Below are 20,250 nucleotides of genomic sequence, written 5' to 3'. Positions count from 1 at the left end.
TATTATAATATCCCACTATATTTTTTATTATTATGAATTAGATTTTCTTTACATTTTACATTTTTATTTTAATTTTAGTTTTAAAAATGTTCTTTAATTTTTCAGTATTTCTATTTATGTTTGATTACTTTTTCTTTCAGTTTTGTTTGTTAAGTTTAAGTTTTTTTTATATAATCTTTATATTTAATTTTATTTCAGCTTTAACTCAATTACCAAAAATGTTTTAAAATAGTTTTAGTTAACAATAATTGCCCACAAGGTATCATTTAAATTCAAACAAGCGGTATTATTGGCCCATTTAAAGCATAACATATTTTCTCAAATCCCTAATCCCAGTTATGAGCAAAAGTAATTGTGATGCTAACAAAAAAGGCAAAAAGAAAAGCTCAAATTTCTAACAGATTAGCCCTACCATGAGTTCATCCCTACTCTGAAACCTATATTCCTCACTCAACGTCTGCAGCATCCTACACAACAGCAACAGCATTGGCTCCTGTCAGAATGGAAACAAAAGTCTCTTCATCAATATGCCCTCCGTGCCTTGATGGTAGAAAATGAGAGCGAGTGAAAGAGAGAGAGACTTAGTGATGCATACATTCATTTCATTTAGAATTTCATTTGCCCCACGTCTTTTACACATTAATGAATCCAAAGTACTTAAGCAGGCAGCCCGGGGAGGCCGGCGTTGATTTGCAAGGAAAAGAGCAGTGCATGCTGGGAAGGAAGGGTTAGTTAGGCCACCCTTTCAGCGGCAGTGGCAGAATACACTATAAAAGAACACCAAAAGGCCAGAGCAGAGATCAGAGAAGAATTCAACATTGCTTCTATTAACAATGCATTACTGAATCGAATTATAGCTTTTTTTAAAAAGAGAAACAGGTAGCGAGTGCTAGCAAATGTATAAGAGGTCTAACTGGATTTAGGACGTAGCCACAGGCATGAAGTTAAATGAAGTGACATGTATAATTCAGAATGGCTTATGTAAGCACACAAACTATGCATGTGACAGCTTATATAAGCATTGTTCTATCTATACATACAGTACATCTATATGAAGGATCTAAAAATGGGCCAAAACATACTCAAGCAATCAGGAGTGGATTAACCATGCAATAAAAAAAGATTAAGAAGATACTTGCTGTAAACAATAACCATACTCCATATACAGTACACTGTCTTTGAGAACAGAGTTATTTCAGATGAACTGACTGTCATTATCACTATCTAATTGTTCATTTTTTTGCTTGTTTGTTTTTTCCAGTATTTTTCAATAAAGCTACATGGTAATGAATCAGCTTATGTAACTTCATTGATTCATTAAGAGTGAGTCACTGAATCAATCATTCTATCAACCAATACTGATACTGATTCATTAAGAAACTAAACAAGTCATTATGAGTGAATCATTGAATCATTCGATCAGCCATAGCAATCAAAACACTGATTTATCCAGGAACTATTTCATTCATTATGAGTGAGTCAACGAATAATAGCAATACTGCGTTTAAAATGTAAATTAATTTCTTTTCTTTTTTTTCAAATTGTGGATAAAGAATATCACACTCTTAACACTCCATCTTAAAGATTTCATAATAAAGTTACCTGTTTTAATTAGTCTGATTCACTTGGAACAAATCTTCACTTAAGTAGGCTACTGTTCTTACAGAAGCGTGAAAAGAGACAAAAAAAGCAAAAACACAGTGCAAAAGGCGCAAGAGCGGTCATAAATGTTGTTTAAGTGCATATTTAAATAAACAAAACAATGGAAAAGCAGCATAGTGGAATGAAAATGCATTCTGTGTGAAGTGCCCCTTATTCACTGAACCATAAGTTATTACTCTCGTCTCTGCGAAGTCTAGCCTAAATGAACCAAAAACCAAGAATCCACTATGTTGTACACAAGGCTTAAATTAATGCAGTTTCTGACTGTCAGTTCATGAAAATACGGAGTTAAATATACACATTCAGAACAAAAGATAATAAATATTACTCTAGTTTTGAAAAATAAAAATGTGTCCAAAAACTACTATGACCAAAAACTACTTGAAAAATACTGGGGGAAAAAAAAAATTTCAATATCATCTCCCACAATTTTCAATATTTGGTCACATCCTTGAAATGACAGATCTGAGGTTCAATCATACCCCTTACAGGTCAATAAAAATAGTAAATATTTCAGAAATTTGGCCATTACGCATTTTGACCGAGGCATTGCAACATAGTGACTCAGTCTCAACAAGTGCCACCATCTGTCTGCTGATAGACAAACTGAACAGGGGCTAATTAAAGAGTTTATGTGCGTGTGAAGTCCTTCCAATCTGTGTGCCACCATTCTCTAAGCCTAATGAGGGTAATATTGTGTTGAGGGAAGCTTGATGATGAGATCAGAGAGAGACGCAGTGTTCCTCTGTCATTGATAACCAGTCTCGGCATGTCAGTGTTTCCAGCGCACGCACAGGGCAGTCAGCTGAGCTTAAACAAGACAATATCATCCAGTGCAGCTTGAATCAAATTAAGCACATAAAGCTTCCAGCCAACGTCTACAGACGCTTTCCCGCAAAAAACACACAAATGACCAACACACAAAACTTTATTTAAGTCTTGACCTTTTCTTAACACATCTGAACCCAATTCTCACAGCTCTCTGTTGCTCTAAAGGCAATGTTCTCTGCAGTAACACAGCGTTAGTGGTAATACAATGTTCTCTGCAGAAAAACAAAGTTTACACCATGTGGCCAGGAATTAACCTTTTATACAAGAAAAAAAAAAGGAGAGTGTGATGTTTTACAGACATCCAGTGTGGAAACTTAACATGCTCCCTTAAAGTTAAACATGTTCCCTGTTTAACAAGCTGAAATGTATGCTTGGCCTCTATAAACGGTCCATTCAAAGATAAGAAAGCATTCCAGATCAACTTCACTGCACACGGTACATTTAAAATGCTAACCCCCTTTAATAATTAACAAGGATTCGATACATGAGTAATTATTTTTCCAAACAAATTACACCTCAGGCCCAAACAACTGGAACTTGATATACTGATATAGAAAAGCACCATAAAGATGTTTAATCATCTTTTATTATTTATTAACCTCAGCTCAAGAAAGATTTGACAGCTCTGTATTTTACAATGGAATCTCATGCTTTATGTATTCAAAGGAACACTCAGGGTTAATTGTTTTCGAGTGTTAAAATTTTAAATGCAGGGTCAGAAAGCTCTCAGATATCATCTTAATTGGTCTTAAGGGTTTAGAACAACATGAGGGTGAGTAATTAATGTAGGAATTGTCATTTTTGGTTGAACTATCCCTTTAAGTTTTCATCTCATCTCCTTATCATCAATGAAATCGAATGGCTCTTTGTCACCAAGCATTTGTCAATAATTTAATTGCTGAGATTAACAATGCACCCCATGCACTGCAACTTATGAAAACTAATGCAGGGAATATATAGATAGAACATTGTTTGATAACATACAACTGAACAACAGCTCTGTCAGTGATGAATGGTGAGAAATGTAGTGAGAAGAGAGTAGAACGGGATAGACCAGTGAATAACCGCATTGATTATAGCAAACCACGCAGAACACAATGTGAAAGAACTGAATGGAATGAAACAGAACAGTATAAAACAGAGAAAAAGAGACAGCAGGGCACTGCAGCAGGCTTAAAAAAGGCCTCAGCTGGCAGGACAAGCTGGGTCCGGCCTGGCGTAAATTAGCCAAACTATTTACCCTCGTACGCATATTAGCAAATTCTTCCAATTGAGAAAACAAATGCATCTGTTTCGTTCAGTGCAGTTCATGGGAAATTGCATGGCTGCCTGAAAGCCAGACATTTGCTGTGACGGGGCTGGAAAAGAGCAGAGAGGAGGAGTATGGCCACTTATGTTGTTCACAAAACCCATAATGCCCATAAACCAGCCATGTCTGGCCCCGGCCAAAACCTCACCACAGCAAAGCTGGACACTGACCCTCCAAACTTTACTTGTTTCTGTGGCAACCCAAGCACAGGAAACATGCAATTTCAGCTGATAATATAAAGCAATACCATCATTATGTCATTAACATAGTAGAGTACTGGAATGCTTAACCATGTGCACTGATCCACTCGACTACATTTCACATAAACCAGGAAGGAACATGGAGTTCAGGATCTTTAAATACTACATTTGTGTGAGAGACCAGAAAATGGAAAGGTTTATGTCTGTGAGTGCAAACTCCACACTTGCAAAGGAATATGGTTTATTTAGCCTGGGAAGAACACAGATGTCACCAAACCATGCTGTACTCAACACGGAGTAATAACAGAGTGGAAGGCTACATACAGTACAGTGTGCTGCTAAAAGTCTCTAAAGTGACAGCGGATGGAAACACCTTTGCAAAAGGCATAAAAATGGGCAGGGAAGATCACAGCTTGCAAATGGGTACATCAAGCTAAAAAGAGCATTTGATCTTAGTTTCAGCACTTTTTTAAACATCCATGTTTTAATGTGCAATGTGGCTGATCAAATATATTTTGAGACAAACACCTTGTTAATGATTTTCAGTTTTGTTAAAGGTAATTAAATAATGGAAGAATATGGAAAAGTATGGTACTTGGGGTAAAAAAGCGCCCTTCTGTTGGGGTTACAGGTACAATAAATTGTGTGACAATAAATAGCTACTGACTTTTTCATTTGTTGACACGACATTCAAGATTCAAATGGTTCATACTATTTTTTAAGTTGGGTGTCAACCTTAGGGATAACCATTATATTTATAAATAAACCATCATATTTAAAAAAATATTGTATTAATCATATAAAAAAGATTTTTCTAAGCTAAAAATAAAACAAAGATTATTGGAGCATGTTGCATATATATATTAGTACATAATAGTATTTAATTTAATTGAAATTTACTTTTTCAGTACTTAATATTACTGCTGTAAAATTAAAATATTATGGGATTTCCATCAATCAGTGTAAGCAGCTTTCACAATGTTTTATTTATTTATTTACTTTTTTATTTAAAAATTTGTATTTTTAAACCGACTATATTTCAATGGCAGTGTATTTATTGAATAAAGTAAAACTAAATGATGTTATCAAATATAGTAAAATGTTTTTTAAAGTGATTGTTTTGAACAAATAGTACAAGATATAACACAAGTCATATTACTAAAGTATTTGTATCAATACTGGAGGCTTTTTCTTTTTAACTAGAGTGTGAAGGCCTCCCTTGCCACATTATATATTTATATAATTTTTTTTAACAAAACACATTTCTTTTTGATTTTTTTTCGCCCCACAATATGTGTACCTTCATCAATGTTTAATAAAAAGATCATACACTTTGAGAGAACTGAAAAGCAGATTTTCCTTCCCTGCTGAAAAAACCAGCATATGCTGGTTAGGTATGTTTTGAAGCATGGCTGCTGGTCATGAGCTGGTTTAAGCTGGTTCTTAGCTGGTCATGCTTCAAAACATACCTAACCAGCATATGCTGGATTTTTCAACAGGCTTCTATCCTACTAGCCACAATGCTAATTTAGCATCTGAAAACAACAAAACATTAAAATTATAGTTACACTGGTAAAAATGACCACAAAATAGCTCTTAAAATGGACTAAAGGTGTCAATATCTGTCAAAAATGATATAGAAGGGTTTTTGTCGCTGGCTAAAATGACTCTGAGCACTTGGCTAGGTGTTAAGATGCTCAAGTAGCAGGAGTTAATTAGCTACTCGTCTCTTGCTCCGCTGAGAAGAAAGTAAGACGCTATGAAGCGGGTAGCCCACAGGCAAATGAAACGAGCGCCTGGTTATTACGTTTCTGTCACTCATCTTCACAAAAGGTTGAACGTCTCATAAAAGTAATTCTTAAGAGGTCCAAAGACAGAAGAAAATGCACCTCGATGACCATCGGTTGAAAAAAAAGAAAAAAAGAAAAGAAAAACCATGGAAAATGTAATCTTAATAACAAAGAAAATATCACGGTTGACATTTGTCAAAGAAGTATTGTACCTCCTCAGAGTTATTATATTAGCTTCTATCTGAGCAGTACAAACAAACCCTTATTCTCTTGTGGAAAGCATATCAAAGACCCCAGTGATGTCTGTTGCCTGTTTTTGTTGCATTATGGGTAAACAGCTCTAGTTTGATTGCTACAGGCCAGCCTAACTCATATTCAAGGCTCTGTGTAAGCGAATCCCACTGCTCAGTGGCGTCGGAATAAAAAGATGCCTTACGTACGCTTGAGAGAACAGTAACTAGTGGCAACCTCATTCATTAAAGCGCTTCTTAATGCCTGCCACGGAGCCACCGCAAATGTCCTGGAACGGTAGTTCATTTATAAACACAAGATAGGCAGGTTCTGAGTACTCACACTGAGGCATATTGTTTTGTGGCAGAAAGGAATCATGTTCCCGTGATGTTCTTTAGATGAACAGATTGATAATACAGGTTTGTCTTCTTTTTTGTTGGTTCTGTGAGGGGTCCCTGCTAAAGTCACCGCCATGATGATGGAATGTTCTGAGTGGTTGCTAAGTGGTTACTAAGTTACTAGATTCATATTTTTATTCAGCAAGGATGCATTAAATTAATCAAAAGAGACAGTAAAGACATTCATAGTGGTAAAACAAATTTCCGTTTCAATAATATGCTGTTCTTTTTAACTTTTATTTTATTAAATTACCTTTAAAAAGTATCAAGGTTTCCACAAAAATATTAAGCAGCACAACTGTTTTCTAGACTGAAAATTATAAGAAATGTTAAGAAATCAATCCAAATTAGCATATCAGAATGATTTCTGAAGGATCATGTGATACTGAAGAGTGGAGTAATAGCTGTTGAAAAGTCAGCTTTACCAAGAAAGGAATGGCATTTTATATGTATATATGTAATGGAATAGAATTTAGAAAGAAATAGAAATAAATAGAATATATATAACATAGGAAACATTTATTTATTAACAGTATTTTACATTTTAATAATAATTTACTTATATATTTTCATTTTATTTTCAAAGCAAGCATACAAAATTGAACAGTAGTGTACAAGAATGCTAGATTACTAATGTAAAATATTAATTATACATACTGTATTTTGTGTTATTATGCATTATACATACTGTCGCTAGGGTTGTAATGCCTAATATTTGAAATAAACCAATAAATTAATTAAATGACCTTATATTTAAGACAAATGTGAGGATATCCTTACTTTAAGATGTTATTTCATTTTTTTTCTTAAAATAACTTAAATATGTAAAAATGTAACTGTTTTGTGAATCTGGCCCAGTGAAGGACACCAAACGCTACGTCTCGAGGGTAAATCTTTGGCGTTACAGCTAGAGAAGAGGTCACATTGCATTTTGCACAATGCAGCGCTTTAAGAACTGACAGTAAAAGGCATACCAGCTGATTCCTGCATTATAGCACATTCAAGCTGTGCTGTTATGATCGATGTGCCCAAAAAAATAGATTCTTGGATGAGATCCCTCAAGGTTACGAGCTCGGGCCTTTTGCGCATTGGATGTTCTAAAAGAAAGCATGGTCATGAGCTTCGGATCCTGTGCATCTTTGGGCAAAATTTCTGCCTATCGAAGAAAAATGTGCAAAGCATGCTCTCTTCCCCTCGAGCCCTCCTATATTAAGGTTCTGAGCCTCTGACGTCTGGAGAGTATTGACTGACACACTGAGTGGCAATGCTATCTCTTCCTTGGTGACCTCTACCCGCTATGACTCACACTGCCGAACCCAGCAGGGTCTTCAAAGTGCTGAGAACTGACGACAGCTAGGGGTTGGGCAGGATGTTGTGGATGGAGGTAGAGAACGAGAACGAGAGACGGGCTGCACATATGACAGCATATGCTACGCATCTGCTCTCCTCGTTCCAACCGCAGCCATGTAACACTCAGCTGACGCCTGCGATTTTACATAAATCTCATACTTAAATGAGAACATTCTGTTCGTGATATACATCCCTATTTCATTTAAGATAAAAGGAGTACAAGGCCCAACTGGGACAGGACGGTAATCTGCTTTATCTGATCCTCTGTAAGCTAGCCTGATTTACCTGTTACATCATTAGCTAGCCCACACTGCAACTAGGGTGAGGGGTGTTAAGTTGACGTAACCTGAATAAACAGAGTATTAGGAACAATCTCAGCCCAATGGAATGATGTCTATATGCAAATATATGTCAATGTGAAATCAGAATTTACCTTATTTACAGTCTAAAAACATGTTCTAATTCAATGATTCATCATTACTCCAAAAACAAATTACGTGTGCCTTCGTAATCTTGAAAAGAAGTTGTAACGAAACGGAAGTACCGTCAGATTTTCTTCCGCATTGTGATGTACGTACAAGTGAAATGGAAAAGAAAAAACAACATTTTAATAAACATTACAAGATCAACAAAATTGTTCACAACATTGTTCACATTTTTGTCGTTTCATTTCATGTTGATTTAAACCAGTAGCCAAATAGCTACAGTATTTACACATTGTAAGCAAATTCGCATTCTGTTAAGTAACGCCGTCTTTTCGCAATCCAATTATTCATAACATTAAATGATGAGCCATGAGTCACAAAACAGTGTTGAAAAAGCATGCAGCGCAAAGCCTCATTTCCAGAAATGGGTTCTTTTGAACAATGCGTTTCAATGAGGAGTTTCAAAGTTTCTTTAGGACTAGTGTTAAACTGTTAAACAAAACTATTAAAATTTTTTTTTTTTTTTTTTGCTAATAGAAATAAAGCTAAAATAAAATATAGGTAATTTTAGGTAAAACTAAAAACATTTTTTTTAAAAGATAAGTTATATAAGTACTTAAGGGTTTAAGTACTAAAATTACTAAAACTGAATAAAAACAAATAGCATTCGCATTCTGGTAAGTAACACCCACTTTTCACAATCCAATTAATTCACAATCGATAAAATCAAAGTCCTTCCCTACATGTTCTTTCTTAAACATTCCAGTTCACTTAGAAATACACTACTTTTTCAGGTAAAATACATTGCAAACAGCAATTCACATTGACTTTAATAAGACATAGAACAGACTGAAAGATCATGCTTAAGCTGCGTAAAACTGCTGTTTACTACTTTAATAAGGCTGTAAATGTCTAATCCACACATGCAATGCGTGAGTCACATAGTTTGACTGCTTTTTCCATGACTAGCATGTGTATGCATTTAATTGCCTTTCTAATGTTTACCTTAATTAGGATTGCTTCGTTTACTTGTTGTGAAAAATCTATCTATAAACTCCCATGAAAAGTCACTACATCTATATAATACGAGCTCTTAAATCCAATACACTACACTGGATCAAATACCAGCAAAAGCGACAGACTGTGGGTTTGTGTTAAGCAGCGGCAATAAAGATATGAAGAACAGCTGATAGGGGCTGCGTTGCCAGTGCTGACATCCGTTTGTGGAAGCTTTCAAGGGGCGTTTGCAGTAGGAGAATGACACCAAAGCCATAGGCAAGCTGCTGAGACTGGAAATTTCCTGCTGAGAGTCCTCCCTGCCTTCCACAATCACTTTTACAGCTGATGGCATCTTAAGAGGAGCCTTTTAGGAAGCAAAGATGGGAGGAGGGGAGGGCAGATGGGGGCTTTAGTTAAAAATATGCAAAGGGAACATTTTGTGCATCCTGTCCTATCGAAGGTCGCGGGTAATAGTCCCTCAGATTTAAAAGCACTGCCAAAACAAATAACTGTGGGGAACAGAATGGAAGATGCATGAGCGAGCATGTCTTTATATAACAGTTCTGCTGAAAGCCCCTGCCTTCGACAGAAACGTTTGGTAACCTTGGTGCAAGGGTTAGCCTTAATTCTCAAGTTTTTCATGAGGTTTAATGGTAGAACAAGCTGGTTTTAATCTTTTCTCTATTCAGCTGTTCTCATCAGCAGTCCAGATGTAATAATTCCAGACAGACTGAGAGACGCAGGAGTGATTACTGTACTTTCCCTCTAGAAATGAGCCTTTCACGCCGATCACGCCACCATGGGTCAAAAGTATTAAAAAAAAGGTGCATTTAATTTCCACAGATGAATTATTTTGAAATTAACAGCTGTATTTAGAACTAGTGTTATTATTAAAACTATTAAAATTGTTCTTGGTAATTTAAATTAAGAAAAATACAATAAAATTAAATATGAAAATAAAATAAAATATAATAAAATAAAAGAAAAGAAAAGAAAAAGAAAAGAAAAGAAAAGAAAAGAAAAAGAAAAGAAAAGAAAAAGAAAAGAAAAGAAAAAAAAGAAAAAGAAAAGAAAAGAAAAGAAAAAAATAATTTAAAAACCTTGCCCTGGCAACTATCTTAAAATAAGATTAAGCTAAAATACTTAATTTACTAAAAATAAAACAGAAAATAGTTTTAATATATTTAAGTTAAATAAAAATGACAAAATTACTAAAGCTTACACTAAAATTAAAATGCAAACTGAATATTTAAATATATAAAACTTTTTTTTTTATATATTAGGAAATCTTATAAGAAATATTTTTAAATATATTACAGTTATTAAATATATTTTAATTTTTTTAATAATTACTTCTCAGATCAGTAAGTCAGTCACTGGTTAAATAAGTCTAGACCAGTCCAGACCATTTTTAGGAAATGGTTTAACCGGTTCAAAAAGGTTCTTGGTTCAATGATTCGCTGGGTCACTCCAATACAAAGATCCAGCTCTAAAGAACAATTTGTTCATGAATCAGACATCGCTAAGCCAGTATTTACACATGTAATAAAACTTAACATGGTTTATTTATATTCTATAGTATATACTTATTAGTCTAAGAGTATAAACAGTAATAGAAGAGAGCATTTACATGCAGAAAAATGCATATACACACACTCCACCTTTAACCCAGCAGGGAGTATTTTTGACAGTATACACACAATGATACAATGATGTGGGAAAGGAGATCAACGTTGCATTCTTGTCAAAATGCAGATTCGCTAGCATCAGCCATTTAGAGAAGTGTCTGCTCATGATCCTTCCAGAAAACCACAATCTTTCTCTTCATTTCCCATAATAAGATTTTCTCCTATGAGAGACAGAAGCCCCTCGTTTCAACAGAAGCCTGTATTAAACAGTCAGAGTGTTCCAATAACAGTGTGATCCTCTCCCAGGGCTACAGAACTCTGTGGGAGGCCTGTACAGGTGGGGTGCTGCTGGCTACATTTCTGAGTGTGTGTGTGTGTCCTGTTACTGAAAAATGAGGTAAGGGCCAGGCGGTAACAGTAGGCTGATATCTGATTGAGGTATCTTGTTGCTTTCAGTACAGAAATGCAAAACATCGATCATGCAATAATATATATATAGATCACCTACAACAGATCTGCAATCCATGAACTAAATGCATCATTAAAACAAGATTTTTATGCTTTCTTAAACGGTGCTTTCCGATATAAAAATCACCACTTTGATACTAAACCGTTAGGGCATTGCTATGCAGGTTCTAGGGTGGTTTGGTTCATTGCTTTGCAGTTGCACATTGTTTAGTTGCACAACTAGATGTCTCTAGACGAGGCTTAACCCCTCCTTCAATGTAAATTTGAATTTTTTTCTGCATGTTATGCAAAAAATTACTTCTTAATGAGTTTTTAATTAGTCTTTTTTTAAACTTGCTATTCCAGTAAAATATATAATTACCCTCAAAATAAAATAAATGTACTTGAGAAGCAACACTGCAGAAGATATTAAGACTTGTTTTCACAGACTGCATTAATACTGTATTTTGTCTTATTGTAAAACATCTGTCAGTGCGAATAGATGAAATACATTCTCTAAAACAAGTCCTAGTATGTGCTTTTTTTAATATTTTTATTAATTTATTTTTAATTTTAAAAGACAAATAAGGCATAACTACTAGGATTGTTTGCAGTGTGTAATCATTTAAAAATCATATCATATCAATCATATTAAATAAAATGGTGCTGCATGCGTTATGCACCAAATTATAGGTTTAAGGATTTGAACAAATCCCTAACATTAAATATGCATAGTAATAGTGCTTGTTATGTCTTATTCTCTCTCTCTTGCTCTCTCTCGCTCCAGATGTACAAGGCTGATGGCTGATGTGACTCTGTTCATTGTCAGCTTTTTCCCCCTCTTCGTTCCAGCTGGGAGGAAATTAGGGGATCTTCTTCTATGTGGACTCCCACAAGAAAAAGGACACAAAACTTAGAGTAATAGCAGCTCCTGTACCACTCTTTGCACTTAACTCATCACCTCAATCTTAATTCAATGACAAAAAACTGACACACACTCAATTACTGCAGATCGGCAGATGAAATATATTTGCTTTTCCTTAAACAGATGGATCTAAAGACAATCAGTGTGCGTTTAAGAGTTTGCAAAAACATTTATGCAGATCCTGCTGCAAATCTTCTCCACCAAACTGGGACAGGACATTAATTAAATACTCATTTACAGTGACCTTGAGCCAAAAGCATGCAGTTTTCAGTCTATTTTGATCTTTTCCTACATAAAAACCGATTGCATCAGCACAACTTGGATAAAAAATCCAAGCAGCCGACACACTTGTTGATAGTTTCCATTCACTTCAGCAATTTCCCAAACATGACCAAGTGGCTATAGTTTCAACTCAAGCCTTAAAGCATTTGCAAAACTCAAACGATAGCCCATGTAGGGCTGTGCGATATTGAAGAAAATGTGATATGCGAAACTTTGTTAAAAAATGCGATATTCGATATGCGATACGATATTGCTTAAAGTGTGTAAAATCAATTTCAATTATATTTTAAAATATTTAAAAATGAAAATTATATAACCAATTTGTTTCACATTCTTTCTTGGAAAAGAAAGAATCATTATAACTTCTGAAAGTGACTCGCAGTGTTTTAGCATTACATAAAAAGTAATGTCACAAATCAGAAAATGTAATTTTGACATCAGTGTAAACATACAAACAAAAAAATAAAAATAAATAACACAAATTTTATATCATTCTAACTTTGCTTTCCATACACTTTAAATACTTATTCATATACCACAGCAAGAACTATAGTCTTAGATTGTTCAAACATGATTAAAGGCAAGTGAACAGTCAGTAAAAAAAAAGAAAGAAAAAAGTAATACACAATTTACAAAGATAAATAAAATAAACGGTAGTATTCAGGTACAGAAATTTAATGATTAAGTGTAAAATAACACTGCATTGTGTTCACTGTATGAATTAAATTTAGATTAATCTTTGTTATAGCTGTTTTGTTGTTTGATTTACATTAGTGAGATATTCAGCAGCACGTATCTATAGGCTGCTGTCCCTTTAAAACCGACAGCACGGATCCAGTATATTGATACACATCTGATTTATTTTTCAGCTGTTTACATTCATTTAAAACATAACCAACTAACTTTACATGAATGATCATCGAGACGGGTACTATTGACATAATTCTGTGTGTATGTGTCTGTTCAAGCATAACGAGGAGACGCGAAAGACGAATCAGCTCGGTGTTCGTGATCCGTCTGAAACGTGTTGCTCTCTGTGTGTATGCGTTTTGTACGTTTTTTAACGTAAAGCAATTCTCTGCTATATGCGTCGAACTAAAACTTTGACATTTTGCAACGTTTTGATATAAGTAGCCTGTTATTAAAATTATTCAGATATCGCATTCCCTTGCGATATGCATATTGCGATATTTCAATAATTTCGATATATCGTGCAGCCCTACTATCTACCCTCATTTAGTGACGATGCCGGTCACACATTTGGCAGCACTTGGACTGACTCATTCCCCAGTGTTTGATTTCTCTTGGGGTGGCTGTGTGGTAATACACCTAACCTAACCCACCCTCAGTCTACCCAACGCAACCCAACAGAGCAAGCTTCTGTGTGAACCAGGTCTTAGTCTACACAAAACAGCCCAATCTGGCTTGTGAAACCCAAACACGGCTATAGGTAAATGAAGGAGTTGACTGGAAAAAAAAATAAGCAGCTTTCCAGTGAGGCATCTGTTTCTAATGCTGGCACTCTGGTGTGGATTACAGGGAAGTATTGCCGGGGAACTGACGGTGACCCCATATCTTCATCCCTTGGGAGATGGTAACTAGCGATGAGTGTGCTGGATTCGGGTTGGGAGGAGGGAAGTGAACCAAAATGAATCTGACCCCCTGTTTACAGTCAACTTAATGCAGCATTTCTGTAGGTTATTTTTTATAAGCACAATCTATAGCTTTTTGTACTATGAACTCTAAATGAGGAAAGTTTGGAAGGGGGAAAAAAAATAAAAACAGCTGCATAGATTATAGCACACAGGTGCTGCCACAATGAAGCTGTACCATGCTGTAAAACACAGTAAACATACTATTTTAATCTTCAAAGCAGAACTCACCATGTGTTTTATCACATTAAATAAGATAAGGAAGCAGGTTCTCAGCAAGCCATTGAATTTTATGAGTCCATCTTAACGCACGTGTTGAAGAAGTTCTGGGGATTTTTAACATACACAACACCAAGAAAAAAAAAAAGGAATATGCGCACTTCCCTACTACAGAGTTTGCAAACAGCATCATAACTATAGTTTAGACAAAAAATTCTTACTATGAATAGGATTATTTTTTGTTTTTTGTTTTTACAAGTAAACTCGGTTGGTATCCCATAAGGCCATGGGAGCCATCAGATTTTAAAAGGTAAGTATAAAATTGGTGGGAAATTGAAACTACATAAGGTATTATAAGAGTAAATCTTTTTATAAAGGTGTTTTTAAAGTATAAACCAGTTAAAGGGATAGTTCACCCAAAAATGAAAATTCTGTCTTAATTACTCACCCCCATGTCATTCCAAACCCAGAAGACCTTTGCTCATCTTTAGAACACAAATCTGAGAGCATTCTGACCCTGCATAGACAGCACAAAAAGTATTCTTGTAGCTTCATAAAATTAAGGTTGAACCACTGATGTCACATGGACTATTTTAACAATGTCATTGCTACTTTTCTGGGTCTTGAACGTATCAGTTGCATTGATGTCTATGCAGGGTCAGAAAGCTCTCGGATTTCAGCAAAAATATCTTAATTTGTGTTCCAAAGATGAATTACGGTCTTACAGGTTTGGAACGACATGAGGGTGAGTAATTAATGAAAGAATTTTCATTTTTTTGGTGAACTCTCTCATGAAAAGTGTAATAAGACAACATCCACTCTTATCCAGGATGCAAAACAAGTCTTAATACCTTATGTATTGTTGCTTCTCATGTACACTTTATTGTAAAACAAGTCAAAAGGACTTATTAAAAACCAATAAAGTAATTTTTTGTCATCTATGTCAAAGTACAGAACAATTTAAAGATGGTGGAAGCAATTAATCCACAAATGTATTTATGCTACACACCTGCAAGAAGAGAAGGTAGTACCATGGAAGTACAGGAATCTTGAAAAACTAACGTTGAACAAGAGGAGCAAATCCAACACAGGGCATGATAACATTAGCGCCTTACCTATAGTATCTGGACTGCAGATAGGTAGAGCACACCGCTTTGGAGACGTGACTAGCGGAGCCGAAGTCGATGACCTTGACCCTGTAGGGTTGGCGGGCTGGGTCTACAAGCATGATGTTCTCAGGTTTCAAGTCAGCATGGATCAGTCCGAGGCTCTTGAGCTTCATGAGGGCAGTGGCCACCTGCTGCAGGATGGGTCGGATGTACTTAAGCGGCAATGGGCTGAACTTGTTCTGCTTGAGGAAGTCGTACAGGTTCTGCTCCAACATCTCGAAGACCAGGCACGTGTGGTTCTTGTGCTGGAAGCACTCGTACGCTCGAACAAAGTTGTAGTCATCCGCGCTCTCCGTGCTCAGCCGCGCCAGTATGCTCACCTCGATCTGGCCCTGCCGCGCATACGAAGGGTGGTTCTTGAGGATCTTGATGGCCACAATCTCGCTGGTGCCACGTTTCCAGCACTTCACCACCTGCCCGAACGTCCCTCGACCCAGGAACTCCAGCACCTCATAGGTGTTAGTCATGGAGCAAAGCACCTCGTGCTGCAAGAGCTGGTAGTCACCCTCGCTGTTGGCGCCGCTGTTCTTGGACGTCGCCGTGGTGGAGGCGGTCGCAGTCGCGACGGTGGCCCCACTCTGCGTGTTGTTCTGGATCATGGGTGCGGGCAGTTGCTGCTCCTCGACCACGTGGACGCTGCTTCCACTGCCGTTGTTGTTGTCCAGCTCCTCGCTTTTCCGCTTAAGCCCGCATCGCTGGTACGTGTCCAGCAGACTGACGGTGCTGCGGCGTGTCAGGTTGTGGCCTCCGCTGCCACTTCCACTACTCCCGGTGCTGCCTAACAGTTGACCAGCCACCCCAGACGTGCTGCTAGCCGAGGCCACTACGATGTGCCCCGAGCCGGCCGGGAAGAGGAGGGCCTGTTCGCAGGACAGGGAAGAGTTGGAGACCTGGAGACTGGCGGCGTTGATGCCCACTGGGGCGACTGAGACACTCTGCTTGCTGTTCTGACTGTAGACCTTGCTGTGCGTGCCGTACCCTGTCATATCCCAGTTGCAACTCTGCTCCACCTTCAATTTCTTCACGCTAAAGAAGGCACTTGACTGTAGAGTGTGAGGGGAGAAGACTTGCACTTGCGAGGCCATACCTGAGGAAGAGCGAGAGCAAGAGAGGGAATGTGAAACTTGGACTGAAACTTGAGTATACGCTTTAAATAAAAATCCTACAGGTCATGGCAGGCCAGTTTAATAGAGTCAGAGTCCAGATGCTAACTTATAAAATAGCCGCTGTACAAATACCTTGCACACTTTCTCTTTGATTGCTCAGCAGTGTTCAGACTTGAAACTAAAGCTGACAGAGTCAGCTTCGGGGCAACACCTGGACTGATTTCACCCTATATATTTATGAATATTTCTACATAAACTGTATCCATGTGGTGAGAAAAAATATATGCGTTCTTTTCGTATGTGTATTATAACGTTCATGGGTTGACTGCTCCTGTTGCAAAATGACAAATTTGTTGAAAAATGTTTCCAGAAGTTCCAGAAATCTCCTTTTGGGGACCTCCTCAAATAGAAAAGCCACTTTCCTACTATCCGCACAGTGCAAATCTGAATTGAACTGGCCCAAAATGCAATATTAATGCATGAACAGAAAATATTGATTCTTTACTGGCCCCCCAGGATTTCTGTAAAAACAATGAGCTATGTGAGGACCACCAAAAAGGCAGAGTCCATGTCAAACCTAGGGCCATTTGCGTGAGTCTCAAGGAATGATTGCAATTTCCTAAAAGAAAAGAATGTAGCCCATGCATGCAACACATTGCAACGTTTACCTCAGGGAGATGTACATCACTTTTCCAGAGGCATTTGAAATAGAAAAAGTGCTTGAACCTGAAACATCTGAATAACATCTCAACATCAGATCCTCAAAACAAAACAACATAAGCAGAACTGAGCAGGATTTCGGCTTCTGGGAACTCTCTGTGTTTCAGCACAGACAACACTCCTCCAAGCAAACAACGGTCCAGAAATAGCCCTCATGAATGGCATTGTTTGTAGTGCTAAAATAATGATTACAGTACTGAGAGGATTACATGCAGCGCACGCTGTAATGCACTATTTACAGAATCTCCAAAGTACCCTGAATTAGCGCACCAGGAAATAAAAAAGGCTCCTTCAGTGTGCATTTCTTGCCACACATGCATATCAGTTCACACTGACACTGCTACTGTAATGCATGATTCTTTTTATTGCATTGTTGTGGCAGAACGTCTCAATTATGATAATCTGCATGCAATATAAATGTAAGATCCTTTGTGATCTCTAGGACACAAAAATATACATTCAGTGTTTTAAAACCTTCAACGTGTTCTCACATTCTCTCTCAGTCCTGAATGATTGACATGAAGATTTATGGGTGGATGCGATAAGAGGTGATTTATGTACTATTATATTAAGTGTTATATAATGTTTGGAATGAGTTCAATGGAAAATGTCATTTTGAAACCTGTATTTTATGAAAATAAAAAGAAAATTTTAAGAAGAATGGATATGCAGCTCATTCATTGTGAATATATCTTTCAAGCTCCAAAAGTGACAAAGAAGCACCATAAAAGTATCATAAAAGTAGATTTGTGAGCAATAATAAAATATAGATTTTCAGCAAATAAAAAGACTAAAAGAACAGTTGCTATGATTAAAGTTGTGTCATTTACTCACATGTTGTTTCAAACACGTATAATTATTTCTGAAGATATTTTGGAGTGTTGAACAACAACAAAAGAACAGTTGCTATGATTAAAGTTGTGTCATGGCCTCTAATGTTGTGTTGGACAAGGGTGAGTAAACTGACAGAATTTTCAGTTCAGGTGAACCATCTCTTTAAATTTAAAACTGATGCCCACACATATATTTCATATGGCTTCAGAAGACTTACATGGACCCCTTTTATGATGCTTTTTGACCTTTTGGGACCACACTGTCTACTATAAACTGTCATTGTAAAAACTTCTACGTTCCATGGAAAAAATAACAGCAAAAAGGTTTGGAATGACATGAGGGAGAGCAACATTTTTCACTAATCCTCTAGCTTGACAGCACAACCAGAGCCTTCTAGAATAATCTCTATCCCTCTCCACCGAGAATGTTAAATATACAATGGATCTCCTTCAATGCTTTCCATACAAAATAAATCTCTATTAGAATAATTACTTATTTTCCTTTGTGGTCTCATCTTACAAGCAGATAATGAATCTCATTTGGTTTGAGGAATTCCTTGACGCAACAAAATTCCCAAGACAGGAAACATACAGAGGAAACTTTACATGAACACTTCATCATTGTTATGACTCCAGATAGTTACAGTTTCAAAATTACCTTCCTGCTGCTCCATTTTCTTTCACTTTTCAAACTCTCTTTTCTCCTTCCACCTTTTACATTTGACTACATCACTGAATGATTTCAGCTTCTCTCTGGCTTTAGCTCTAAAGTCCAGGGATTCTTGGGCTTTAAAAGTTTATTGAGCATCTAAAGACATTGACCATACAATCTATACTGCATATACACTGTATATACAATAGCCTTCATACCATAAATCCCCTCTAACCTATATTGCATATGCACTATTCATCATCTATAGCTTTAACCAAACCACCTTGCACTGCAGCTCCAATAATCTTTGCATTTAATAAATCAAATATATTGAACATGCCAAATATATATTCTATTCACCACAGAACCCATATACAAAATGATATACAGTATAATAACTGAACATAAATAGGACCTTTCTGGCAATTTGTTGATGGTGCAAGTAATGAGGAACATCCACTATTGCTATTAGGAGCAAGGGCCCTATGTTAATCCCATAAACTACTAGGCCAGATGTCACTCCTTGGATTACGCTTGTCTTTGCCAGGTGTTTTCTTTGAGATTAATTTGTTTTTTGTATGTTGATTTTTTCTTTTTTTGTTATTTTTTTTTTTTGGAGGTGGTGGTGGTGGATGGTGGGTAGTAATTATTCCGCGGCAATGGCTGATCAGATGGAACATCCCTGGAATTCTTTGCGTCAGACATGAGTGGTAATCTAGTCTCGCGAGCAGCTGACATGTTCAGAACTACCACTGTGCAACAACTCCTCTATCTAACTCATCACGGCTCCATTATGTTTGTTTTTGGCGTTTTAATCCAATCCGGTCTTATCGAGTACCTTAAAGTCTATGTCTCACCATGTTATGCTCTGAACACATCACATGCAGGAACCAAACCGGACGTCTATGTCCTAACTTGATTTTGAATTAGGGCTGTGTGCCATTCAGAAGTGAAGTGAGAATGGCTTTTAAGTTCTCAATCAGTTTCTGCTTTTGAATTAAGGTTGCAAATAGGATGCAAAATTGCAATTTCAATGTAAAGATGTTCATTTAAAATGAATGGACATCCATAGAAATTCATCTGACTATAAAAGCCAGGTTTGTCAAGATAGACCTTGAATGTTGGCTTTACAAAGTCTTCTTTGAACAAGTAGTAATAAGTAAAGAAACAAGTAGTTTGAATGGAGCAAAAGAATGAATGTTTGGTTTGATAGGTATTTTTTTAGATAGTTAGATAGATAGATAGATAGATAGATAGATAGATAGATAGATAGATAGATAGATAGATAGATAGATTTATATGCAAAAATAAAAGGGAGCAAATTCTTCAGTTCTGAATTTTGCACAAAGTGGTTTTGAACAGAGACGTGTTGTTAACCAAACTCACTCTGTGGTAATTCAATTTAAAGAGAGTTCAAATGGT

General features: G+C 36.6%; 1 protein-coding gene across 5 annotated transcripts in view; it reads right to left on the bottom strand.

Moving 5' to 3' along the window:
* The window catches only part of LOC109109215 (homeodomain-interacting protein kinase 2-like), a 95,911-nt gene that overhangs the window by 53,889 nt on the left and 21,772 nt on the right, over positions 1-20,250 (bottom strand). For all 5 annotated transcript variants that reach the window (XM_042744314.1, XM_042744313.1, XM_042744315.1 and 2 more), the window contains one exon: positions 15,464-16,604. In XM_042744314.1, coding sequence (XP_042600248.1) covers positions 15,464-16,602 — 1,139 coding nt within the window. In that variant the 5' untranslated portion in view covers positions 16,603-16,604. The remainder of the gene's footprint in view (positions 1-15,463; positions 16,605-20,250) is intronic.

The sequence above is a fragment of the Cyprinus carpio genome, chromosome B18 (genome assembly GCF_018340385.1).
Source record: "Cyprinus carpio isolate SPL01 chromosome B18, ASM1834038v1, whole genome shotgun sequence".
NCBI classification, from domain to species: domain Eukaryota; kingdom Metazoa; phylum Chordata; class Actinopteri; order Cypriniformes; family Cyprinidae; genus Cyprinus; species Cyprinus carpio.
Note: the sequence above shows the minus strand (reverse complement) of the source record. Positions and strands in the feature narration are given on the sequence as shown.